Genomic DNA, 27,136 nt, shown 5'->3' with positions numbered 1-27,136 from the left:
AATCCTCTTCCTATCAGGATCTTCACTCTTTCCGAGAGTCTATCAACCGAACAATATAATCCTCGATGGTACATATGTGTGAACTTCTCTACTTATCGAAGGCACAATACAAGGACATCTTTACCGAACTCAATTGTGTTGTATCTTGTAGGTGCTTGTCTTTTGCTGGCAAAATTATAGTACATCCCAGGCCTGCTCCGAAGAACATATGCTAACAAAGGCAATGAGAAACATCACTATAGATTCCTTACCACATCTCACCTCAAAAATACTGAACATGTCATCAAAAAATTACCTTCAAATTTCATTGCCCTATGGGTTTTACAAGAAAAATGACGCTAAAATGTCAAGATAATGTCATTCTAATTATATTATTGGATCCTTCCCTTGTAAGTAATGTTTTCAATAAGCAAGAGATCCCTAACCTGATATACTATTGTTTTAGATATTTTTTTTATGTATAAAAAAAACTAACTTAATACAAGTTTTTGTTTCAAACTGAAAAGAAATCCTCAGCTTTCTTCTTATGGGTTTCCGAGCCGACTCAAAAGAGCGATGGGCTAGGCTTAAGCTTAAGATAAGAAGTTTTACTCTTTACATCGTTAGAAATCACATATATTTGGAAGGTTGTTTTGTGGTATACTCAAAACTTTTGAGGAATGCAAAATGATTACCCTAACTATTGTAGGTTGACGAGTGTCCTAAGGCAAGTTAAATTACTTAGATAACCTTGATTAATTAATTAATTAATTTTTTAAATTTATTTTTATTTTCATTGTAATTTTTAATAAAAAGCTCTTTTATTATTAGAAAATAATAAAATCATTACACATCATTGGAGATATCGGTGGGAGGTAGCCGAGCAACAAGCTGGGCCCCCACACCTTTTTGAATAATAATACCTAGCCTATGAAAGAGAGAACCATCGATAGACTAGCTAAGCAATTCCTTAATCGCTTCAGAAAAGAAATTGTGTCGACTCCGAGTTCACCTTAGGTAGAGAAAGCCAAAACACTAAAACCGTACCCATGAGCCACGCATTTGTCGAGATATTTAGTGCATTTACGAGTGACTGCCACAGAAATAGCATGCCCTGGTGTAAAATTGCGAGTTCTAGCACTTGTGAAGGGAGACGCACCTGTGACATTGAAGCACACATCCTTCCCATATTCCCAATTATACACAAGGATATCAGTAGGTTTCAAATCATTTTCAGTATCCGACAAAAAGCCCAAAGATATTTTTTTCCTCGCAGCCACACCAGCTTTGTAACGCATATCCGTTATGACATCTCTAACCAGGTCGTGCCTAAATTTGAGACCCATATCTTTAGCGCAGTGCACCGCATGATCTCCAAAGATATCCATGACACGATTACAGCTTGGATACAGACTCTCTTCAGCAAAGAATGGGATGCCAAGCCGATACTTGAGTATGGAGCTGAACTGTCTTGGCCCAACTGTCTGATTAAGCCCACTAATTGGGATGGCTTTGAGAAAGTTTATCGCATGTTCAACTCGATTGCACTTCCATAGAATGGCATCTCGCTCAGTTAAGTTGTAGCGTGTTCAACTCTAGTGCACTGCCATAAAATGGCATCTCGCTCAGTTAAGTTGTAGCAGGTAGGAATTCTTTCCTTGACAGCACCAAAGTATATAACTGCAAGGGACTTCATGTAATGGAGGGCAGAATCATTGATGTTGAAGTTGGGAAGAGATAATCCACAAGCTTGAGTGAATGAGTGCATATCATACTGAAACCTATGGCCATGATCTGTAGCTACTGGTAACTACAGAATGGTATTTTGCAGATATTGAGTATGAGCTTGTGAGGCTAAGTAGCAACACTTACTAGTGTCAACCATAATATGAACACATATACCTCCATCTTTAATTGGTAAAGTGGAAATACTCTGTTGAAACATACCAAAGCCCGCACCATCACCCACAATTAACTGCCGCAAGTACTACATAAGATTGTTATCAAAAACCGAAGTAGTTGCCTGCAAAGACGTAGGACTAGTGGTATGGAGCACAAAGTAAAGTCTGGAAACATCAGTGCAGTTAAGCAAGATAAGAAGCTCACTTTGTGGGTCTTGGAGTATCTGAACTTTCTGCATTAGTTGTATAGTTTTATCAATCCTACTCATAACTAAATCACTGCAGTATTGTATATCTAGACTGACAGGTCCTCCGAGAAGTTTGACTCCACCTGCTGGTTTACCAATATGTGCTGTAAAAACACATGCCTCATATTTTCTTGTGTCAAATGTTGGCCAAAAGATCTCAGTTTTCATGATATTAAGATATAAGCCTCTACAAGGACCTTCCTCTTGTATTATTCTCAGAGCTTTAGACACTTCCAATGTGTCACCTATAACACTTCCATCATCAAAATACCACGCATGAAAATCAAGGGCGCATTGAGACGCAATCTTTTCTGCCAAAGGATGTAAAGCTAATGAAAATAACAGGGGACCAAGTGGGTCACCTTGTTGAACACCTTGAGAGGATGAGAGCACTGAGTCATCGTAGTATAATCTGTCTGGGGTTGAGTAACAAAACTCTACCCATCTGGAGATGCTAGGGCTATGATTTCTGACTTCACTAATCATGGTAGATCTATCCACAAAATTGAAAGCATTAGAAAAGTCTATCAACAACATGGTCTTAGTGTTGTCACTACCCTTCAAGTACAATAACATGTTTGCTGAGTGCAGAATCCCGCCACCACCACAAGGTATGCCTACCCCAAATTGGTGTGTGCTTAAATATGCAGTTAAATCTTTACATGCAAATGTTGCAGCTGACTTGGAACACAATCTTCTCCAAATTGTGCCAACTGCAATGGGCCTTAAAACTCCTCCAGGTTTGAGCAATGGAGTTAGTGGAGCACTAGCAACAAATTCACCAAGAAATAAGTGGCACTTACCTGCAACCATAAGTTTATGACACCAGCTATGGACTGTAAAAGATCCTCAGTATTGTACTTTTTATTTATTTAAAAAAAAATTAGTCATTACTTACCACTGTAAAAATCATATCACCTTGCTCTACGATGTGCATCAGAAATCGAAAGACAGTCCAACATGTTGAGTGTATCTTGATCTTGGTGTGGGTGACCACCTATATAACGAGCCACTGTTTACGCTTCCGTTTCCGACAGGTCGTTATGACTAAGTAGTCAGTAAAACTCCTTGGTGTACTCATTGATAGAACGTTCTCCTTTGCATAGGTCTTGCAGCTGCTGGTACATCATGCCAACGTGGTTATATGAAAAAAATTCAGCTCTCATGTATTTCTTCATCTTCTCCCACGAGACTAACTTCTCATTTCCCTTACGAGTGTGTTGCAGTTTGTGATGTTGCCATCACAAATTAGCTCTCCTTCGGAACATAATTGCTACCAACGAAACTCGTTTGCTATTTGGTACTTTTTTAAATTCCAAGACTTCATTAACCGTATTCAACCAAGAAAGAAACTCTTCTGGTTCTGAACTACCATGAAATTTTGATATGTCTACTTTTATTCCTGCCTTCATCAACCGTATTCTCGACGGATTATTCTATTATCAAAAGGTTTTTCATTACCCCCTTCCCCTTCTTCTCCTACATCTTCTTCACGTAGAATGTTACTTCGTATCAACGTGCTTTCGACATCTGCTATTAATTGTTCTCTCAATGCATTAACATTAAAATATTCTGGAGCACCTCCTCGACCTCGACCTCGACCTCGACAACTTATACTATTAAACCCTAGAATTGTCCTAGCTCTAGATACCAAACTAGTGCAGCGGATATTATTGAAAAGAAAGAAAAGAGATAGTTTGTTCAGACCTCAAATTATTTCTAGGAATCACGACTTTGGAAAAAGATAATTATTTAGACCTGGGTTCCCCGACTATAAACTTGAAAAAGTTCAATAAAATAGTTTTACTAATCAAGTCAACTTTCTAGAATAATAATTTTGCAAACTCTTAAATAAATTTGGGAAGAAAACCTAACTTGTGCAACAAGAAAGGATGAAAACAACCCAAATCAGACTCAAATCCTAATTTTTCATTTTTGAAAATTTTTAGGTTATCTAAAATAATTAAAGTACTCTCTAAATAAAACTCTATGCCACAAACGACGATCCAAACAGACTTCTAACAGTGAAGTTATTAAGAAAACAACTTTCTCAAAACGGCTAATTGAAGCCCTAAACGATGGAATTTGGCTGAATTCTGGCGACCATGTTGATTTATAGATTACATGTCTTGATCTTTGAGCTGTTTCCCATCAAAATGCACTCCTCTTGAACTAAATTACGACACTCGGGTCCTTAACTTCCAAATAATCTAGTGCGCGTGCTATAACTTGCTCATCTGCATCAAAACGCTAACCCGACTTCAATTTTCATCGTATTCAACTAAAGATAGAGGCTTTAATCGTTTTTTAAATCTACAAATTAATGAAGAAGAAAAAGAAGGAATTGAAGCAGTAATCAAATTTAGTAAAGTCGGAGAGCGAGAACCAGATCCTTATTCCAAGAAAATGTACAATAAAAAGTATTTCCCACAAACCCATGTCTTATTTTCTTGTGTTTAATTGATAGATTAGGTTTAAACAGAAAAAATTAGGTTTTACGGCAATTACAGAGTGAAGTTCAATTCAGCCGAACTATTCATTGTTTTTCATTCAAAAAATACTTTTGAACTGTTCGGATGATAATTAAACACGACAATGATAACCGAACTTCACTTTATAAAGAACACCACTAAGTTCGACTCTCATATTTTTTTACTCGGGTCATCCGAACCTAAGCTCAGCAGTGAAGAAGTGAAGTTCAACTGATAACTTATCAACTAAATCTAAGTATGTTTACAAAACCTAGGTTCGGCTGACAAGGTATCAGTCGAACCTATGAGTATTCTTCATATACGAATAAAACCCAATGTTCGGCTAATAACTTGTTAGCCGAACCTAGATATTTTGTAAATACCAAGTAAAAAAAAAACTCAAAAGCTTTTTTCAAAAAACTTTTAGAAAAAACAATAACCTTAAATTAAATACAAAAAATTAAATGCAAAATATTTATAAAAATATAAACGATAAGGACATTCCTGTCATTATTAAAATATGGTGATAAGGGGTTATTGGTTTTACTACATATTGACTTTACTTTGTCTTTATTATATAGCCAAAATAGCTCTCCTCGGCCACTACTCGCCATATTACCGTTGTGATTTTTGATTCCAATCATTTCTTATTTTTAGCGATTAAGCGGCTGATTTTGCCGATTTGGACCTTTTCGGGCAAAACGCGTTGGCGATTTTTCCGAGCTTGCTTTGCATGCACCAAAATCAAAAATAAAAATAAAAATGCATAACCCTTCATATGGGAGTTGTCAAATGTAAAAACCTCAAAAAACATGATAAAATAGGTTCAATATAACAATATTACGCACTTAATTACATGATAGTTAATTTTTTTTTTAATTCTGATTAGGTACAAACCATGACTTGTGAGTAGCAACATATAAGTCTCTAATAAACTAGAATACCGCTGCCATGGTGGGGAGGGTCGACCGAAGAAAAACGAAATACCGCTTCAATTTTCGAAAATTGTGCTTAAACTGAAAGTATCACTTTTCCTGAAACGGATGGAGTACATCGTTTTATCAGTTGCAACGGAAAATTAGTTGATGCATCAACCAAAATATGGATGCATAATGTGTTATGCATTCTTTGGGGTGGTTTCCATAATGGCTATGCATTCAATTTTTGAAAATTGTACTTAAAAGGATAAAGACCTCCGAAATTTTCGTAAAAACTCTAAATTTGATATTGTTATTCGTACTTATTATGTAGATCTCTTTAAAATCTTTCCAACGAAATAAAATTTGTGAAATTCCAAGACACGAATTTTTAGATATGTCGTATGATAATCTAGTTTACTTGTCAATCATACCCCTGAAAAAAAAAAGGATACATAAAGAATTATATGAAAAGGCTTCACAAAACTTTACCAAATCCAATATTTTTTTTTTATCAAATTGCACATTTACGTTATGTTTCATGTTATAAAAAAAGTGGCCATAAGAGAGACTCCTTCTCTTCGAACCCTCCAGTCAATCAGTCCAATAAGGTGATTTCCAAGTACGAACTCATTGCTCCTCGATCCAAACTTCCTAACCGAGTGAGTAAGATCGAGAAACGATTTCCACTATTTTAATGTTTATCGAGTATATGCCTCAAAACATCCTTGCAGTTGCACACTAATTGGCTGAGCCAGCCATAGACGTAGCAGTAACATTATTTCTACTCGTGTCATCCGAGAATTCAAGTGCCGTGTCTGCGCGAATAGCTTTTTCTAAACACATGGCATATATCACCGGACGGTACAGATGAAACACGTTTTAAAGATGTAGGGTTTTAAGATGATGAAGTACATAACTAACATAATAAAGAGATACACTGAAACAATTTCAACAGAAGATTTGTAAGATGGAAACAGGAATAATAAAGAATTTATTTAGACATCGAAAATCGAAAAGAAGAAGAAAATACGACAGAAAGAGAAAGCTGAAGAGATTTTGATTTGTACAGAGAGATGGGAAGACCGATTGGAATCGGTTTTCTCCTTATTCTCTCTCTATTCTTCTTCACTCTATTGATTTCAACAGGAAAATCTTCTTCTCAGGTATTTTCCGAACCAAATATCACTTGTTTTGGATCTCTACAGCTTCATTTTTCTTGTTTTGACCTAGAAATTTGTAAATTATGAACCTGGCAAAGTGAATTACGGTTTGCTTAAGGTTACTGAGGATTCTGTTTCATCACCTATATTGAAATATAGATTTCTCGAACTCATGTTTAATTTTTACTGGCTTAAATTACTAGTGGGAATAACCTGAAAAACTCTATTGGCACAAGCAGTAGACAAGTAGGTAGGATACAACTAGTAACCACTGCTACTTATAAGTTTTGACCTACTTGTGAATGTGGTGAATTTGGAAGCAAATTTCAAGCGACAATGTAGTGAATTGGAAGAAATTTTGGTAAAATTGGATGAAGCTCCAGTCTTACTTGTTGCATTGGGCACACTTTTTTGTCACTGATATGAGCCACTTTTAGTCACCCCAAGAGGGCCTCCTACCTCAGCTAATTACCATTTGTGCATCATTTTTAGAAGTTTATTTTCCTTTCAACTCACAAAAATAGGATGTTGAAGAAAGCTACATAAAGAGATTATGCTTCTTTGTTAGGCTGAGGTTGTACTTGTTGTCTTCTGGACGCATGATCTTTGAAGCTCATATAAGATATTCGTCTTTTGAAACTCTCCCGTTGATATTCTCTTTTGTTTGAAAAATGTTGTGTATAGATATATGTAAGGATCAGAGTTTTGTTGTCAAAGTAGAGAACGATAGTAGATGAGAGGACCAGATGAAATATATGGTTGCAATTTTCTAGCATACAGATCTGGCAATCTTTAGAGTATCGGATTTTTTGGTTTAAGTTGCTAGAAACCGCAAATATTATAGGCAGAAAGTAGAAATGAACACACCACTATCGTTTTTCAATGAAGAGTAGTTATTGAAAACTTACCACGATTATAGGCAGAAAGTAGAAATGAGCACACCACTATCATTTTGCAATGAAGAGTAGTTATAGAAAACTTACCACGAATTAGCAATTATACTGATTATTCTTGAATCTCAAAATATTCAAAATCCTCTTAACGCCTTTCACCTTTTCGTCTGATTATTCTTGAACCAGTAGCTTTAACGATCGTTGACATGCTAACTTTACCTGTATTTGTAGTATTTTACCATGATCTAGGATATTGGATAAATATATGGCAAGCTAATTGCATGCTCTAATAGCGTGGATATGTCTATTTTGCTTAGTAAGGCTTTAATTAAGTATTTTGAGCAATCAATTGTTGGTAAAAGCTTACAATGTTGGGTATGAATTCAGATTTTATGGGTTACTGTTTGCAGATTCTAGGATCAAAAGTTGTATTACCAAAATTTACTAAGTACATACAATAGTAAATTGTGATTTCGTTTCCGGTAAGAAATTTAAGGGTGGTGAGCCACCTCATCCAATTAGAGAGAAGGAAAGTCTAAGCTGTTTAGTTATAAGTGCAACCATAGAGGAAATTGTTGTGAACTGCGGATTAGGATCCGGTATTACCTCATAGATTTTTAGAACTCATTAGGAACTTAGGATCCTTATCTAACTTTCAAAATTACTGAATATCACCGAGCTATTGAATGGTGTTGTTGATAACATTCTAGTTACGTAAACAACTTGGAGAATTAGGCAGGTAGCATATAAGATGTGGGAAAGGCTTCTTTGGTTTACCCTGTGTTATCTCTTTCTATTCGTTTGGCCTGCTTTGTTTGGGAGCTATTTGTAGGTCTGATTGTTTTTTATCTTTTCGGATGCTGTCTCTTTCTATGTTTATGGAATAAATTTGACCTATTGCACAAAAGAAAAACAAACAAATACATACTGATAATTTCGTACACCGTAGCAGTACTTTAGTATGCTGTTCCTTACTTTAGATCTTCGGTAACAGTATCTTCTGTCTTCGTTTACAGCTTCTAAATTCCGTACTCTGGTGTTAATCGTACTTTTGTCTTCGCTGTGCTTATTTCAGGAGTTTGAAGAAGCTGCTGCTGCTGCAAGGTAACTTCCTCCTTACTTGGATATGAACTTTCCTAGAAATTTCTGACATTCAGAGATAAGTTACAAAAACATTTACTGGTTTATCTAACACCACATATATAACAACTGAGAAACTTTACGGGAAACTCCATGTGAGCAGAATTTCGCCATGGGCAGCTGCATCTGTTCTGCAATAACTGTACACTGTTTTAATTTTCAGAACTCTTGCTGAAGAAGATGAGCATGCTCATAAAGTGCACTGTTCCAGAGAACGGAGTAGGGCAGCCTGGGAAATTATTGATGAGGTATCAGCAAAATATCTGATTGGAGAAACTAGCCTTTTCAAAATACTTATTTTCTGTTCTGTCGATTTCCATTAATAAATGCTCTACCTGATCGGTGTAGTATCTGATGCCGTTTGTGGAGCAAGAGCAGTATCAAATTTCAACTAGATGTAGGCTTCATCCTGATAATGACCTGTTTAGAGATCAGGAGCAGCACAAGATTCACATGGATATAAATGAATGGAAGTGCGGATATTGCAAGAAAAGTTTCCGTGCTGAGAAGTTTATTGACCAGCATTTTGAGAACAGACACTACAATTTGCTGAATATTGTATGTGCACTCGCTTCTATCTTTCACTTCCCAATGTTTTCATATTTTACGTCATCTTTGATGTCTCCATTTCGAAATAGCATTCAAAACAGTGTTCATATATGAGATATCTTAAATGGATTTACAATTAAAATAAGAGATGAAGATTGGCATCTTAGCCAAACTTGTCTGTGAGGTGAAGAACAGTTCAGTCATGCTTTAATTTACTTGTGGATTGCTAATAGTGTAGGCTAATCTTGTTTAAAAGAACAGAAAAATGGATTTGACTTGATATATTGTCATCATATAAATACTGGACATTTGAGCTTTGTTGACTAACAAGAAACTGTTGCTTGATCCAGAGCCATAGCAAGTGCTTGGCAGATTTATGCGGGGCTCTACATTGTGATCATGTAATGGAGTTCAAACAGAGTAAAAAGACTAAATGCAACCCTGCAGCTGCTTCAAGAAATCGACATCTTTGTGAGGTTGCTTCTGAATTACAATTACTAGATCCCATGTGCTATAAAGTTTTTTTTTTGGCACATATGTGCTGTAAAGTTATCTCTTATATCCTGTTGTTTTGATGCAGAGCCTTGCCAATAACTGTTTTCCCACAAATGCAGGTCCTTCAGCTAGCCGTCTTCATGGTATTGTTTTATCTAATATCCATCATTAAAACACATTTATAACAATAAAAAGTAAATTATTCTTATATATGGTAACTTTTGATGATATTGTGTTGGCAGAATTGTTTTTACGCCAATTCTGTGATGCCCATACCTGCACTGGAGGGGTGAAACCTTTTGCCAGAGGGCGCAAAGTAAGTTTCACTACATGTACTTTAATTCTTGGGTGCACCTTAACTGGTGTTGTTTGAATATGCAATTGGGTTTTGGTTTTGCCATTCTCTAGTAATATTCTCTAGCAATGTTCTTGACTTTTAAAATTGGTTCCTAGTCGTTGATTGTGCACCCCATTATACTTGATTTTTGCAGAAGAGCGCAGGCATATTTTACATAGCCCTTTCTATATTGACTTTGATGCTGCTGCCTTTGTTTTACGTTATTGTCTATCTGTATCATAGGTATCCGTCTCCACCATTTACTTTTGTCAGTCAAAATTTGGTTCATTCCGTACCTTTGGTTGGTCATTGACATTCGTGCTTGATAAAAATTACAGGGAAATGAAAACGGGTATTCAAGACCTGAAACGTATCTCAAAAATTAAGCAGAAGACAAAGCCTTCTTAGTTGGTTGGTTTTTTATCTATTTCTATTTAACTAATTTAACCTTGTAGGACAGCATTGTCCCTTCTGATTCCTCTTGTACATCTGCTTAAGACACTAACCTGGATAAATATAGATTTCAGAATTTTTAGCTGGAGATTTTTGTGCACCTTTCTTTGTTCTTTGAGTATTAAAAATTTGTAGGAAAATATGAAACTTAAAGTGCCTCTTGAAGGGAAAACGTGGTACATCATGCTCATTAACAAAGGAAGAATTTGTCTGATGCAGGTAAAATTTTGGAACCAGTGACATCTGTTAACGAGAAGAATTATGTTTTGGAGGCTATGTCTCACAAGCTAGTGTCAAGCTTGAAAATTGCTTGTTTGGGGCTGAAAAAGCATTTTAATTCTTTCTAAGCACTGGTCTTTCATTTGAAAGATATGCTTCAAAATGTATCTCTGTAAAATCAAATATCAAAATTCAGTTGAGTCGGTTCCTTGACTTTAGCAGAATCAAGAAGAATCCCGAAGATGTATACTAACACTTAACAATGATGTTTCAAATCTCCATCACTTATAATAGAGTTTACTTTTAGAAGCTTAAATGTGAAATGAAGATGCACTGAACTGTATTTGAATAAACGGTTCACGTTCCTCAATTGTATTGTCTTCTAATTACTGAAGATCTTTAAGGTCAAGTTCCTGTTAGCATTTTGGTAGAACAACTATGTGAGATTCATTTGAATAATGCCAAGCTGAGGAAAAGAAATTGGACCCGATTATGGTGCATGAAATGTACTTCAAATGTGCAACACTTTGTATGGACGATCTCTCATGGTAAGCTCTAGCTAACGCTATTATGGGAGGCCTTTACATTATTGATTTAACCTTTTATGCGAGTCTCCGCATGAAATTATAAATGATAGAAAGACTTGTTCTTTCTAATGGTCCTCTTGTTACTCCTCTGTGGGGTAAATTATCCATGGCAATCAAGGCACTGCTACAGACGACAAGCACCTATATCCATCACGAGGAAGTTCATATTACGTGGAAGCCTCCTGAGAAACATTGTTTTGAACTCGATATACATCAGCGGTTTGTAATGTAGCAGGGTGGATCTCTTGTGGCCTGTACTATACAGGTCTACAACTTAAGGGCACGAATATCCAAAAAATGTGGAAATACTGTATACATTTATGTATCCCAGTTTTACGTTAAAATCATTAATAATCCAACAGGAACTTACACAGTTTTGATTCGTACCTTCTCACAAAACTCTCACAAAACTTATCTTAAAACATTCTCTGATTTGAAAATCTTAAGGTTACAAAATTGTTATACTCTACCATATTAAGCTGTTACATGAGATACATTAAAGCTATTTCACGAGATATTTGACCATGTAAGGACCTTCAAGTTCGTAGCCCAACTTTCTGTAGTAGTGGCGGGTTCCAACACCAGAAATTACTCCCATTTTTGTTGATCTGTGCTCCCTCCGAGCAATTCGCTCAGCCTCTTCCATCAATAGAGTCCCATAACCCTAAAAAAAATGCATATTAAATTTCAAGAGTATGATTATAGAAAGGGAACATTATTCAAATACCCCTCAAAATCCACCATTTGAAATATACCTTATTCAATTTTAAAAATACCCCTCACTGGAAGCAACTAGCATAAGTTGCTTCCAAAAGTGAAAGCAACTAGCACCAGTCGCTTCCAAAAATTGAAAGCAACTTTCTCTAGTTGGCTCCAAAATTGGAAGCAAGTTCCTCAAGTTGACTCCAAAAAAATTATTTTTTACCCCTTGCGGGTATTTGTGTAAGGTTGACCAAAATGGAGGGTATTTATAACATTCCCACTTATAGAAACAATTAGCACTGAGAATCAGTATAAAGTATTAACTATATATGTCTGAATAAAAACTTTGAGGTAACAGATTCTGAGAGTAACAACTCTGGTTCTTACGCATGGTCTGTCATGTTCAATGTTCAAAGTGGATCTCAAATTACTACAAGTTTCGACATAAAAGTCTACAATACCTGGTGCTGCAGCTTATCTGAATCCCGCCCATGCACTGGAACTGCAGTTCCATACACATGAAGTTCACGGATAACTGAACACCTCCCAGTGAGTTCTGGGCATGTAACGTTCTGACCACATTTACGCAAGCGCAGCAACCCAACAAGAATGTCCTGTGTCCACAAGTACAAATTAAGTAATTAACTAATTCATTTTACTATTCAGTATTCAAAACCTGGCTCGTTCTAGATGGGTAAGACCTGAAAACAAAAAATCAGGAAAATAATGAGATTAAGAGGGCCTTTGTTATGTGAATGTATGTACCTGCCGGGTATCTTCATATGAAAGGAAGGTTTCCCAACCCCCGTTAGCAGTGTAATCCCTTCGAACGAGCTCTACTTCATCTGGCCTTATTTTGTGGTGAATGTCCTGAAAAGAATTTCCACCACGGTGTAAGATATCAAATAAGCGAAATCTTTTTAAGCTGTAAATATCTCAAAGATAGTAGCCGTATGAGCTACCTGAATTCCAGCTTCCCGTGTTCTAACATCACGGCATTTCAGGCCCAGGTCATCCATTCGAGCCAAAGCCAACTCTCGTAGGTTTCCCTTCTCGACTCCAGAAGTGACCAAAGGCATAGGGATGTCTCTCTGAACTCTATAAACACGTGTCCATGGAGGTACCATTGATAGGATTCTTGCAATTATGTCGACGAGTCTCTCTGGTGGGTAATTCCTATACCTGCAATTAAAGTGATTTTTGATAGATAAATGTTAGTCGTACAAACACTATAATTGTGTTGGTAGATCAAAATGTGGTGCGGTTTTGGCAGCTCAAGTAACATGACTTAGTCTGTGGTTATCTAAAATAAGACTTGCAAAACTGAAACTTAGGAAGGAAATTGTACCTGCCCGTTTTCCAAAGTTCATAAAGTCCAGTTCCACGGATTACAAGTGTAGGGTATATTTTAAGACCATCCGCTCTAAAAGATGGGCTCTCAAAAAATTCACGGAAACTTTCCATATCCCTTTCAACACCGACATTTGGAAGATCAGGCATCATATGAGCAACAACCTATAGCAACAATGCAGCAGCAAAATAAATTAAAAAAAAAACACAAGTAAGATTACCATACTCAAAAGGTAAGACATGATTGGCAAGTAAAGTTAGAAACCTTAAACCCAGCATCTTTTGCTAAGCAAAAACAATCGGCTACAGCGGCTACAGTGTGACCTCTATTAGTATCACGAGCGACATCCTCATAGGTGCTCTGAACTCCTATCTCGAGTCGTGTACAACCATAAATAAGCATTTGTCGCAGATGAGGTCCAAGGCAATAATCTGGCCTCCTGTTAAATAAAAGATTAAAAAAGCATAAGCTGATTGATGTTGAAGTTCGGCAGAAAATGTCCAATAGGTCATTCATGGAGTGAAAATGAAGTAGGTCAGTCCCAGCAACTGGAGAAGGGAATCCAGAATGCATGGATCGCATCCGTATGGTACAGGAGAAGGGAAGATGCAAAGTTCAAAAAATCCAAAATAGACGAGATTTGTTCAACTTCAAAAGTGACTTACGTTTCAATAGTCATGCCGATACACTTCACTGCACTATGCTCAGAGTAAGAGACAGCCTCCTCCACATTAGCAGAAGTTTGTCCTGATAGTGCATCATGAAGATTTCTTATAAAATAGTCCCGGTAATCAGCTGGCAGTGACATGAAAGTACCACCCATTAAGATGAATTCAATCTGCAAAATGTCCAATAGTTATATCAGCATTCCTTAAAAATATATTCTGCCTTCCAGACTAACTGTGAACACTCATAGGGCCAAGCATAGCCAAACCTTATCAGCACTGTGGCCAAGTCGCTTCAGCTGATCAATTCTACCCCTAGCTTGAACATATGGGTTGTATCTGAAACAGCGAAAACAAACAACAATCAGAAACTGTCAACAGAAAGGTAACCCAACATAGCACAAGGAGTCCTTTTATCTCTTTAAAAATAAATGTAACGCAGAAATATACACATTGATTCAACTCTTACAAAAAAACAGTCATCAACTGAAACTCTCCCAATCCCAATCAAGTCAAATAACTGAATAAGCCCTTTTCCGTACAACCTTAAATTACAATCATCAATATCTAACTCAAATCAACACATTCTTTTAGTGCCATACCCTAAACCAAACACAGCTTCATTTTCTCTTCTACCTAAAACACATCAAAGTACATGTAAACAGCACTGTGTACTCATAAACTAGATGGGATCTTGGTGTTATATATAGGGTTTAGGTGAGTTAATTGGGTCATGATCAGAGAATCCTATACTAAGGAGAAACCAAGTCTGAACGAGGCAGCTAATGGTGAATTTTAACTTTTCTAATCATACCAATCAAAAACCTCAAATTAATACCAACCCAACAAAAATTAACCTATAACCCATGACCAAAAATACATAAAAATCCAATCTCTTCGACTCAAAACAATCAATTCATCTAGAAAAAATGACAAAACCAACAAAATTAATCCAGAAACAATGACAAAACCAACAAAATTAATCCAGAAACAACAAAGAGGGGGTTTTGGAAATTTTACCTGGCACGAATAGCTCTCATACTCGTAGGTTCATACCCAGTATAAGACTGAGTGCTATACTCAAAATCAGAATCAGGACCACCAGGACAATAAACACAAATATTCCCAGTAGTAGCAATATGTGGACATCTATGAGGTTTAGACATAACAGCAACAACAGCAATACCAGAAGCTGTACGTACTGGTTTAGCTTTTAATCTTGGTAATAATGATTCACGTTCTGATTCTGGTAACGCTGCTATCATTTCAACAAGTTTTGGTGCTCTTGACAATCCATATTTTCTACACGCTGCTGATTTTAATGAATTTAGGTCTACATTTTCACCTCTTTTTGATTTCTCAATCATTCCATTTACAATTTCTGTTATTGCTTTAACTCTTGCTTCTTCTTCAGTTAACCCATGTCCTTCATATCCTCCTTTGCCTGGTCGCGGATTCTTCTTACCTTCCACAGTCGCCATAACTCAGAAACTAGAGACGGAGAGAGTGTTCTGCAAATTTCGAGATTCTTTGCCGACTCCTCCTTAAAGTATTGGGTATGCAGGTGATATTTCCACCCCACGGACCCACGGATTCTGCTAGACCCGCCCAAACCCGTCCATAAAAAATTAAAACCCAAGTTTGTTTTTATTTTCCGTTTCTTCTGTTTTTTGCTTGAAGATTTGTCTCAGGAGGAAAAATGGAGGATAAAACTGAAGGAAGAAGAAAAGCAGAAACTGAAATACTTGAAAAAGTTAGGGTCACGATTTCTTCCATTAATGAATCAAAGCACGTTGATGAAGTTATCGTCGCTCTTCATTCTATAGCGGTTCTTCTTTTTCCAATTGATTCATCTCTTCTTGCTGGTTAGTGATCAAATATTCTACTGCTTTGAACTTCTTTCTTCTAGTTCTAGGGTCTTAGGAAATACTGATTAAGTACTTATTTTGAATTGCAGGAAGCATTGGTAACCGTTTCAGAGATAAGGTTAGTGAATTTCTTTCTGATTCTAGTACTAGTACTGAGATTGTCATAGTTTGATGCTTAATTAAGCTTACTTATGACAAATTGCGCTTTCTCTCTAGGTTATTGAGGTTGGAGCTTTTTCTCCTACGTGGAATGATGAATTGAAGGATGCTTTTTATCATGGAGCTGCATTTCCCTCCTTATCTAGGGTTTTGATACACAGTGAGTTCCTTAATTACATTTTTAATTGCCTAATTTGGCGATTCCCATGGATGAACGGAAGAATACATTGATGCAAACAACCTTTTGATAGTATACCCTTTATTAGTAAATTTGGTGAATTCCTTTACTGGTTTAAGTTTATCTTTGAGTTTATAGTAAACTTTGCTGTATAATTCCTGAGTTCAGTTCTTATTCTGACCATTTGAGAAATTGTGAGACCAAAATGTCTGATTGGAATAAATATCGAATAGACGTAAAACTGTTCATTTACAAAACTTAAACTAGTCAAGTAATTTGAGGTCTTATTGGTCACATTGGTAGATGATATAGTGTACAAGTTCAATCAGTGAACTATTGCATCCCTCTTAGTTGTGGACGCGAGTCGGTTAGCAAGAGTTTATCACTTAAGGTTTTCCGAGAAGTGTAGAGAGAGAGAGAGAGAGAGAGAAACGGATGCACATATATGCTACACTGGAGTTTGTATTTGTTTGTGCTAAATAGTACTCCATGATGCACTAGTTTTTCGTGTAACTGTATTTTTTCACGTAACCATGGTCTTTTTTGTGTGCGTTTTGTTGCTGAGTCTAAATTTTTTAGATAAATGCAAAATTCATTAAGCAAACATGCATGGAGAAGGTGTTCTTCTGCAAATACTCCACCCGCAGACAATGCTACACTCCTCAAAGAGGACCATAAGCCACATTATCCACTAAGTACAAGCTTAGTTTCCCCTCCCATTACCACATTATCCACTAAGTTTGATTGCTACTGTTTATGCAGATCTTTCTACGAATTGGCTGGCCTGTTTCCCGATTTCCGCAAGAAACATAGTTTATGATTCCTTCTTTGTTAATGGACCTCCAGTTGAGGTTTTTCAAGCTGTGGTTCCTGGTTTATTGCAGAACCAAAATGAAGATACTGACTTCAATACCGTTTGCTCAAATGCAGAAAGGTACATACTGTAGATAACCTAACTCTTCTTGTTATGCAGATAATTGTTTGAACTCGTGATAAACTATAAATTGCTGCTCTATGTGATTTCGCGAAAGTATTATCGATATGCTACTCATGAAGATTCTTGCATCTGGTGTGCGAAGTTTGGTCTACAACATTTTATCCTGCACAAGTGAATGATTTTTAACGTTCTTTTTTTAGTATTCTGTATACTGCGTTAGAGCACCATCTATATAGAGTTGCATTTAATTACTATTTTTCTGTGTGACATGATTGCAGGATACTGGTACTGTGTTTGCTTGAAAGCCGTGGAGTACTACAAATGGCTAGAGAATTTGGCCATGCTCTCAGATCTGAAGGATTTTCCGGTGAGCGCCGTCAAGATATATGTAGAGTTGCGCAGTTAATTGCATCTATTCCTGATAAAGCACGTCTCAATGCCCGGGGTCCACTTTCTTCACAGTATCCTCAAATGCTAATCAACATAGAAAACTGCCTAAATCTTATCACATTTATGAATATAACAATCTGCTTGATGGCATATTAACCCTTCAAATTTGTTGGGTTTTGCCATTGATTGAAGGCATCTAACAATCCATCCTTTTTGATGTTATCCTTCACAGAACATTTTTAGCTTTTTCTTCAAACAGGTTACGATTCAACTTCTTGATGGAATAGAAGAGAGAGGACGTGAAATTTCTGACAAATCATATGGTTTGGGTAGCAATGTCGTCGATGGCACTTTCCTATTTGTCGGGGAAACATTTGCTCGCATTTCCCGACGTGGTTCTACAGGTACTTAACTTTTCATGTTTTCTTAGCTAGGACACGAAGGTAGTGGAGAAATTACTTCTCATTGTAGTTTTCAACATGTAGGCTAGATTTAACATTAGGTAGATAGGTTTCAGTTCGAAACTTCGGTATTGTTCTGGCCCTACCTAGAAGAAATGGTACCCCTATAACCAAAACCAGTTGGCAGTTGTAATTCATGAATATATAAGAGGTAGTGAGGTACACGAGGTTAAGCCACAAGTACCACCTCTCTCTTTGATTTGTGTGTTTCACTATTAATTTGGAAAAGGTTAGAGTTGTTAGGCGAAGAATCCCCTGGCAGTTTTCACTTTCATCTGGAAATGGTTAGGTGAAGTATAATCACGCAGTTAATGAATCATTCGATCAAAAAAGTTGATTCTTGATTGCTGTACTGACAGTGATCTTTTGGCTCATATCTCCAGATATTTTGTTGGCTGAAATGATCCCTCGAATTCTTAATCATGTCCGGAGCTGCTTACGATCCAATGACAATTTTGTTGATCTCCATTTGGTGGTGTCAAAACACAAGTTACACTTCTGGCCACAGATGATGGTGGCGATAAGAGACCCCTATGCCACTGAAAAATTGTCAGAGCAGTTATTGCGTATGCTGGCTGCTGAATGTTCAAGCGACAGTGAATCTTATTGGGTTCTCTGGATTTTGTTCCATCAAGCTTTTGAGAACCAACCATCTATAAGGTTAGTCAAGTTGTTTTCTGAGTATTCCTTCGCTTTTGAGTAGATAAATAGTTTCCATAAGAATATGTGATCATCAGTTGGCCAGCCTTTTCTCTTAGATACAGTGCGTATTCATTTCGGTGAGTTTTTTTTCATTAAGTTTTGATTTTATAATTTATATGTTTTTGTTTCGTTGATTTGTTTGACTGGGTGTTATGATTATTATTTTCTAAACTGTTTACCTTTCCTAGAAAAGATATTTTATTTGCTAGCCATGTATCCTCTCAATTTATTTTGATATTTTGTTTTGATTATGTATCTACATCCCTTCATTGTTAGATATATGATATCCGATTCAGCCTGTATGAATATCCATATTTGAAGGGTATTTTCCTGTCTTAGACCTCTCTCTGTTTTTCCTGGTAAATTTGTTTCGATGAATTTGATGTTTGTAGTGTGTCTCTGTGTGTGATGGCATCAATAAATATGAATCCTTATAGGAAAGCATAAGCATCATTCTGTGAATTTTCTGTCAGATTGCTGCATGCAATTTGGTATTTCTATTTTGTTCTCCTCTCCCTCCTGTAGCTCTTCCAATGGAGTGTTCAGCATGTACACATAGTACTTACACTGTGATTTTTCTCCCACCTCACTTGCTCAGGTCTCTGTTTATCGACAAGTTTTTACTTTGGAAAGTTTTTCCTGTCTGTTGCCTGAGATGGATTCTTCAGTTTGCCGTTCTTAAGTGCCCACCTTGTTCTGTTGGACTGACAAGGGGTGAGAATACTCGAGGACTTATAGAGCGGGTGCAGTGCCTTGTTAGAGTATGGTCCAAGCGTGAATTTGTACAAACAACTTCAGTGGAGCAGCAAGCTTGTATCCTTTTACTTGTATACATATATCCAAACATCTTCAGATTGGTAGGTGCTTTTTTTTTTTTTTAAACTTCTTTAATAAGAAGAGGCCTACTACCTACAAGCTCAGGTAGCTAGGCGAAGGAAGAAAGAAATTTCCCCCACCCGCCAGACCTCTTGATACGACCACCAAGTGTCTGTCCGACTCAACTGTTGGATACTTACTATAGGTGCTTTACTTAAACCTAGCCGCAGCATCTAAAACTGCATGACTACTGTGTCAATGCATTACGTTTCATTTTCCCATATTATGTGTCTCCTTCATGGAAGTAACAGATATAACTGCGGCAGTAGGCCTTTCCTTGGAAAAGATGTCTAGAGAAGAACTGGAATCAACGAAGGATGTGATGCAGTCAATACTTGAAGGAGTTAGCTGTAAGATTCCTTTCACTATAAAATCTGTATCGCATCTTGTTTGAGTGTATTTTATATGTTGTACCTTATTTTCTATTGGTGGCAGGTAGGTTGGAGAGTCCAGTTACTTTAATGCGAAAGATGGCTAGTTGTGTTGCTCTAGTGTTCTCCAAAGTGGTTGATCCAAAAAATCCTCTATACCTTGACGACAGTTGCAGCGGAGACACTATTGATTGGGAATTCGGGTTCGCCATAAAGGAAAAAGAATTTTCATCTTCCCTGAATAATTTGGACAAGGTCGAAGAAAAAGTAGAAATATCTTCTGTGTCTGATCCAGATAAGGCTGTCACTGATGTAGCACGTGTCAAAAGTCAAAATAGTGCAAAGACTACAAACAAGAAAATAGCGAGCATCAAGTTAATTGACCCAGATGAGATTATTGATCCAGCGGCACTAAACTTTGAACAAGCATCTGATGGAGAAGATGATGCAGATAACACAAGCGAGAATTCCGAAACTGCTAGTGACTCGTCTTTACAGCCATACGACATGTCAGATGATGATGTAGACTTGAAAAAACCCATCTCACAGCTTATTGACATAGTTGGAGCATTAAGTAAAACCGATGATCTGGATGGAGTAAGTTAATTTGGCAGTCATTGATGATCTAAACCCATAGGATGTGTTTTGTCAAGCAATCATGAGGGTTCTAACTTCGATGATATACGTATACTGGCATATTGGTTGCCACTTGCCATAGAAATTACGAGGAAATTTTATTTGGAACTCAAATGGTTGAAGAATCTTTATTTAACATTTCTCAATTGTAAATATGCTCTTCATTTCGCAGGTAGAAAGAGCTTTGGATGTTGCCGAAAAGCTAATAAGAGCATCACCTGATGAGCTTCAGCATATTTCAGGGGAGCTTGTCAGAGCATTTGTGCACGTTCGTTGCTCAGATTTAACTATTGAAGGAGAGGAAGAATCAGCAGAAGGAAAGAGACAAAAGGTGCTAGTTGCATTGCTTGTCATGAGTCCGTTAGAATCTTTGGGTGTCCTACACAAACAACTATACTCGCCTAACGTGGATGTCAGTCAACGCATTCTTATACTTGATGTCATGACAGACGCAGCAGAGGAGCTCTCAAATGCTCGAAGCATGAGAAAAAAACATCAACAGAATTCCCTAATATCAACCATATCAGATACCCAGCCGTGGTACTTACCTAGTGACAGAGGACCTTCTGGAGCTGGTCTCTGGAAGGAGGTCCCAGAAACAGAAACTCCATTAAGCTGGTCCTACCGTTATGAAAGAGAACTCCCACTGAAGCCTAGTCAGACCAAGGTTGGCAAGTCACGCAGGTGGAGCCTCCACTCAACAAGGTCACCAGAAAACCAGGTTGAGTGGTCAAAAAATAAATTTCCAGTATATGCGGCTGCTTTTATGCTCCCGGCAATGCAAGGCTTTGATAAGAGAAGGCATGGTGTTGACTTACTTGGTGGGGATTTTGTTGTCCTGGGGAAAATTATCTACATGCTTGGTGTTTGTATGAAATGCACAGCCATGCACCCCGAAGCTTCAGCGTTGGCCCCTGCCCTCTTAGACATGTTGAGCTCTAGGTACTGAAGCGCCGTGAATATGCTAGAATTTCATTGATGGATACTCAAAGTTTATTTAGATGTTTGATTTAGATTTTATGAAGTTTTTGATGTTGTTGATTGATGTCACATGCAGACAAGTGTCACACCACGCAGAAGCTTATGTCAGAAGATCTGTCCTCTTTGCAGCTTCATGCATAATGATTGCACTTCACCCCTCATCCATAGCAACAGCTTTGGTTGAAGGCAATACAGGAATTTGTCAAGGGCTTGAGTGGATACGCACGTGGTCCCTACACGTCGCAGAATCAGATACAGACACTGAGTGCTCAACTGTAAGAGTTTCTTTAATCTCAGCTCTAATTAGATACACGTTTCCTGCACAATTGCTTTTCTGTTCTATTAAATTTCTTGCAAGACCTGGCGTCATTTGCATAAGCTTTAGAAAACATAAAATTGCATTTGCATAAGCTTTAGAAAACATAAAACTGCGGGTTCCATCTTTTCATCCTTTTACCATCTGCTGCAGTATATGTTCCAAAGCACACTATGAATACTCCAGACAATATACAGTTTGCTGGCCCTTATTTGAACCTCTTACTAACCATCATATAGACGGTTTCACATTTTCAATGGGATTATTTTCCTACTAATATATGTCAATTAGATGCCTCTCTTTACATGTTTCCTTCTGAAAGTGAAAGTCTTTCTACATGTTCAGATGGCAATGGGATGTCTCAAACTTCATGCTGAAATGGCACTACAAGCCTCTCGTGCTCTCGAGTCAACCAATTATTCATTCAAGACGAGCACCAATATCTCGCCAGATATAATGAAAGGCGTCAAACTGCCCACCTCTGGAATGCAGTTCAGGTTTTGATTGGGTAAATTTGCAGCTATTGCTGATCTCACCAGATATAATGAAAGGCGTTTATCAAACTGCCCACCTCTGGAATGCAGTTCAGGTTTTGATTGGGTAAATTTGCAGCTATTGCTGATCGGTATCTATTTACAGCAAAGAAAGAAGAAAGTATGGTTACAGCCAAGCAAACAAATAATGTAGCAACCACACTTGTATATTTCCACATATATATGAATATTTGTTTGGACAGAAATTTTTGTTTGTTGGGATCATTAGCACAGTGTAGGGGTGTTGAGCTTAGAAAAAAATAATAGTTGCATTGGAAAGAATTTCTTTTTTGCATTTTTGGTATTACCACATCTATTCCTTGCTAAACTGAGGAACTTAGTTACATAAACAAGACACTATTGAACATTAATATCCAGTACTTGGTTGGCAGTACTAGCCTTAGGAATGGTTATATATAGAACTCCATCTTTCACTTCTGCCTTTATTTTCTCATATTCCACATTCTCTGGCAATGCGATTCTGCTGCTATACTTTCCATAGCCATTTGCAGGCCAAGCTTCTTCAGCATCAGCTTCTCCTTGTTCAGTGTCTTCTTTCTTTTTTTTCGACAGCTTTTCACCCTTCACTACCAGCATTTTCTCTTCCACCCAAACTTTAACATCACTCTTGGTCATACCAGGCATGTCAAATCTCAACTTATATCCGTTCTCGCCTTCTATTACATCCCAAGGTGTCCTTCCTCCTTCCTCTGCTGTAACCACTATTACCATTTCCCCTTTGCAATGGTGCAGAACTGTAAGATAGTGGGTCCTCCATGATTCTCTCCATTGTATCCATCATTTGTTGCACTGTTGGATATCTATCCCATAACCCTGCAAAGCAAACGAAAAGTTAGCTAGTTCCACTTACATATAGTCAAGCAAAACATTAACAGAACCCTTGTTGTCTGTCTCTAGAATGACTTACCTATTGGGGCAGTAACTTGTGCAATTCTTTTTGGTTGAGCAGTCTGAGGTTTGCTTTCTTTCTGCAAGTGGTCAAGGTTGCCTTGTCTTTCTCCACCTGTAATGGATCTGATCCTAACAGAATTATCCCCTCCAGCCCCAACCGGTCTAAACCTAACAGAACTTGGGGATTTAGAAAATGCAGCATTTCTCTTACATGAGAAAGGAACAGAAACACGGATGAGGTTCGGTACTGATGAAGTAGACATTGTTCTTTTTTGCGATACTTTTGAAGATTTCGCTAATGCAGATTTTGCTAATCCAAATGATGGGTTGAAGCTAGTTACTTGATTGATGGAGGCGAGACTTTACCGTGGAATTTAAATCGCTGGTTAGACATTTCTGGAAGACTGTGGCGAAGCCAGAACGGCCGGGAATCTTCGAAATATGGAAGGTAAATTACAACGAGACCAGCTGTGATTTTTTTTCTAGACACTCTGGAGAAAGAGGAAGTTCTTTATTGCCACCCAAAGTGGTGTCTAGAGAAATAAGTCTTTTCTTTCTCCCCAGGACACGTCTGGGCCCAGGGCTACGATGTGGATGGGCCGCATAGTGAGCGTATGCGGCCCCTCGTTTCTTCTTGACACGTCCGGGTTTCAACGAGATTCCCTTTTGCAGTTTTCTTAAAGTAAAAAGCCAACTGCTTATCATAACTACCTAGAACACGAAGTTTCTTCTCTTTTTTTACGTGATATATACCTTTTGGTTTTCCAAAACTCTCAAAGAAAGTTTACAAGCCTTCCCCAACCTTGGCAAATCCGCGTCTGTAACATAAACTGAAGAGATGAAAATTATGATTGATCAACTGTAACAAAGTTAAAGAAGCTGAAGAAGAACTATCGAAGTAAGCGCGAAGTAAGTCATTCTTTGTTAAACTTAGGATTGATCAAAAATTTTTTCTGATTTCTTCAAAAAAAAAAAAAAATTGGAAAAGAATTTCTTATCAAGTTTTAATTTGATTAACCAAGTAATCATGAAAGAGACCAAAATGGGTAACTTAGATTGAAATTTTAATTTGCCGTTACCTAAAGATTCTATTTTTTTTTCTTTGAGAAATTGAAATTTGAATGTGTATATTAGAAATTTGTGATTTTTATGTAATTTGGTTCCACAAGTTCCAATTTCGGTTGATTGCTGTCAACTTATGGCGATTATAATATGTTGTCGCAATTTTGATTGCTTGATATTCACTTAGTTATGTGTTTCATTGCAGACTATTAAGGGGTTCTATGGAGGAAAGAGATAATACCCCATTGTTGGATATTAATGTCAGTTTAGATGAGACAATGCTTGATATTGGTTTAGACTGTGTACCTCATTGTGATACTGAAAAAATTGATGAATATATATTGGATGGAAATGGAGATTTGGTGGAGACATCAAATGATATGACAACTGATTATATCCCAAAAGTAGGGATGGTTTTTGAGTCGCAGGACGAATTGTACCATTTCTACAATTATTATGCTAGAATAACGGGATTTAGCATCCGTAGGGGCCATTCTAAACGGTCAAGTGATGGTGAAATTAGAAAAAGAGTAATTCATTATTCAAAAGAAGGCTTCGAACAGAGACATACAAGAGGTACACCACAAAAAGAACGTTCGGTGTTGCTGACGGGATGTTTGGCTCTTATACATGTCATTGCAAAAGGTGGTGTGCTTGTTGTAACAAAATTTGTTGAAGAGCACAACCATGAACTAGTGCTTGCAGAAGAAGCACATCTGTTAAGGTCTTAAAAAAAGATATTACCTCAGCAAGCTCGGCATATAGAATCACTTCATTCCCGAGGTTGTGGGCCAAGTAAAGCATTTGCAATTTTAAGCAAGGAACATGATGGTCCACAGAATCTGAATTTTACATTAACAGATTGTAAAAAATATTTCCAGAAAAGGCGTCGAGAGATATACAAAGAAGGTGATGCTCAAGTTGCTCTGAACTACTTTAAAGCTATGAAAAAAGAGAACCCAGCATTTTCTTATCAAGTACAAGTCGCGCTGATAATAGAGCTTGTAATCTATTTTGGGCAGATGCTAGATCAAAGATAGATTATGGGTTTTTCGGTGATGTCGTTTGTTTCGACACCACATTTCGTACTAATAAGTATGATATGCCTTGTGCTCCATTTGTAGGTGTGAATTCGGGATGGCCTTACTTGTCGATGAATCTGCTGAATCATTTGTGTGGGCTTTTCAATCATTTTTAAGTGCAATGTCGGGAAAGCATCCAAAGACCATATTTACCGACCAGGCACAAGCGATTGGCAATGCTGTAAAAGAGGTAATGCCAGACACACACCATCGTTTATGCTTATGGCATATTTTTCAGAATGCGGCAAAGCATCTGCCTCATGTTTATGCAGCCAATGAAGACTTTACAAAGGATTTCGCTGAGTGTCTTTATAGTGCTGAAACTGAAGAAGAATTTGAATCCATGTGGACATCGGTGCTCACAAAATATTCTCTTACTGATAATGATTGGTTGATAAAACTGTATGCCTTACGAGAAAAATGGGCTCCTGTGTACGGAAGAGAACATTTTTGCGCTGGCATGACAACAACTCAAAAGGAGTGAAAGTTTGAACAGTTTTGTCAAGGGTTATGTAAATCGCACCCTATGCATTAATGATTTTATATTGCAATATAAGAAAGCGGTGATGGACTGGAGGGAGAAAGAGTTACAAGCTGATTACCAAAGTAAGCATTCTAAACCTGTATATATTTCTCTCTTGCGTTTTGAAAGAGAGGCAGCGAAGATGTATATTCGGAAGGTTTTCAGTATATTTCAAAAACAGATTCGGACTCTTTGAATTTAAATCTCAGATTCAGACCCGATTTCTTCCCATCAACTACTGGCTTACCACCGCAAGTCTTTCAGGATGCAACCGATAATTGATTTCTACTTAATGCCCGGACGTGTCAAGAAGAGATGAGGGGCCGCATACTCTCACTATGCGGCCCATCCACATTGTAGCGGGGGCGCACTTCTGGAGAGGAAGTTCTTTTGGATAATGCTCAAACAGATTCCGTAGAAAGTTGTCACTGGAGCTAATCTTTTCCATGTGGTTTGTTATAAGTTAATTACTTGTAGAATAATATATTGCGTTACCCTTTCACAGAAAAATAAATATTAGAGCACTGTGTGACATGAAATTACACTTAGTTTTTGTTTTTTTTGTCACTAGGGACAGGCAAATCAGATTTTTATAGATTTTCGTGGATTTCTTTTTTGAGCGACTCCGAATAGATTTCCAGTCATTCTCCGAGAGTATTTTAGAGAGTCTTCATGACTTGTAGAGACAAAAAAACAAGATTTGTAAAAAGTCTTTGTGATATATAGAGACAGAAAAATGTATAATACCTAATTAAAAATTTAAAACATCTACCGATTATTTTATTATGCATGTTATAATGTTAATAAAAGTACCATGAATACCTAGTAAAATATTTGTTCGTTGTCATAATAAATCTCAGTGTTGTCCTATGCTTAAGTATTCCGTCACCCCACATTGTGATCTCATCACTGGTTAGCATGTTTTCGTTGTCTCATCTGAGGAGATATCATTTGAAGTGGCAAAGAGAAAGCTCGGTCGGTATACATGAGGGAAAAGAAGAAGAGAGAGGAGATGTCCAATATATTCAGATGAGGTTGGTTGTATTACTGCACAAATGGCTCGTCCCTTGGTCTTCGGC

General features: G+C 37.3%; 3 protein-coding genes, 1 long non-coding RNA gene and 1 pseudogene across 4 annotated transcripts; 3 read left to right on the top strand and 2 right to left on the bottom strand.

Moving 5' to 3' along the window:
• Positions 1 to 6,526: 6,526 nt before the first annotated feature.
• Positions 6,527 to 11,154, top strand: LOC113298163. The gene is made up of 10 exons (XM_026546853.1): positions 6,527 to 6,682; positions 8,648 to 8,676; positions 8,876 to 8,960; positions 9,061 to 9,270; positions 9,612 to 9,737; positions 9,842 to 9,899; positions 9,999 to 10,072; positions 10,248 to 10,336; positions 10,432 to 10,504; positions 10,766 to 11,154. Exons 1-9 carry the CDS (start codon positions 6,593 to 6,595, stop codon positions 10,499 to 10,501), a joined length of 831 nt encoding a protein of 276 aa, XP_026402638.1. The 5' UTR covers positions 6,527 to 6,592; the 3' UTR covers positions 10,502 to 10,504; positions 10,766 to 11,154.
• Positions 11,155 to 11,650: 496 nt separating this feature from the next.
• LOC113298162 (elongator complex protein 3) lies at positions 11,651 to 15,587 on the bottom strand. Its single transcript, XM_026546851.1, has 9 exons — positions 15,091 to 15,587; positions 14,340 to 14,409; positions 14,071 to 14,243; positions 13,670 to 13,844; positions 13,403 to 13,569; positions 13,017 to 13,236; positions 12,820 to 12,924; positions 12,516 to 12,668; positions 11,651 to 12,016 (listed from the first exon to the last, which is right to left on the bottom strand). Exons 1-9 carry the CDS (start codon positions 15,549 to 15,551, stop codon positions 11,855 to 11,857), a joined length of 1,686 nt encoding a protein of 561 aa, XP_026402636.1. The 5' UTR covers positions 15,552 to 15,587; the 3' UTR covers positions 11,651 to 11,854.
• A 151-nt stretch (positions 15,588 to 15,738) lies between these two features.
• On the top strand, positions 15,739 to 22,629 carry LOC113298160. Its single transcript, XM_026546850.1, has 13 exons — positions 15,739 to 15,935; positions 16,028 to 16,056; positions 16,155 to 16,257; positions 17,038 to 17,209; positions 17,491 to 17,673; positions 17,846 to 18,006; positions 18,447 to 18,723; positions 19,364 to 19,578; positions 19,893 to 19,991; positions 20,077 to 20,609; positions 20,821 to 21,590; positions 21,706 to 21,904; positions 22,291 to 22,629. The coding sequence occupies exons 1-13, from the start codon at positions 15,770 to 15,772 to the stop codon at positions 22,447 to 22,449; spliced, it is 3,066 nt and encodes a 1,021-aa protein (XP_026402635.1). The 5' UTR covers positions 15,739 to 15,769; the 3' UTR covers positions 22,450 to 22,629.
• LOC113298161 lies at positions 22,457 to 23,861 on the bottom strand (annotated as a pseudogene).
• A 296-nt stretch (positions 23,862 to 24,157) lies between these two features.
• On the top strand, positions 24,158 to 26,702 carry LOC113292905. Its single transcript, XR_003331942.1, has 3 exons — positions 24,158 to 24,299; positions 24,658 to 25,361; positions 25,577 to 26,702. It is a non-coding gene; the product is annotated as an uncharacterized LOC113292905 (long non-coding RNA).
• Positions 26,703 to 27,136: the final 434 nt, after the last annotated feature.

This window comes from Papaver somniferum, chromosome 7 (assembly GCF_003573695.1).
Source record: "Papaver somniferum cultivar HN1 chromosome 7, ASM357369v1, whole genome shotgun sequence".
Lineage (NCBI taxonomy): Eukaryota > Viridiplantae > Streptophyta > Magnoliopsida > Ranunculales > Papaveraceae > Papaver > Papaver somniferum.
This window is presented reverse-complemented; position numbering and strand designations above follow the sequence as displayed.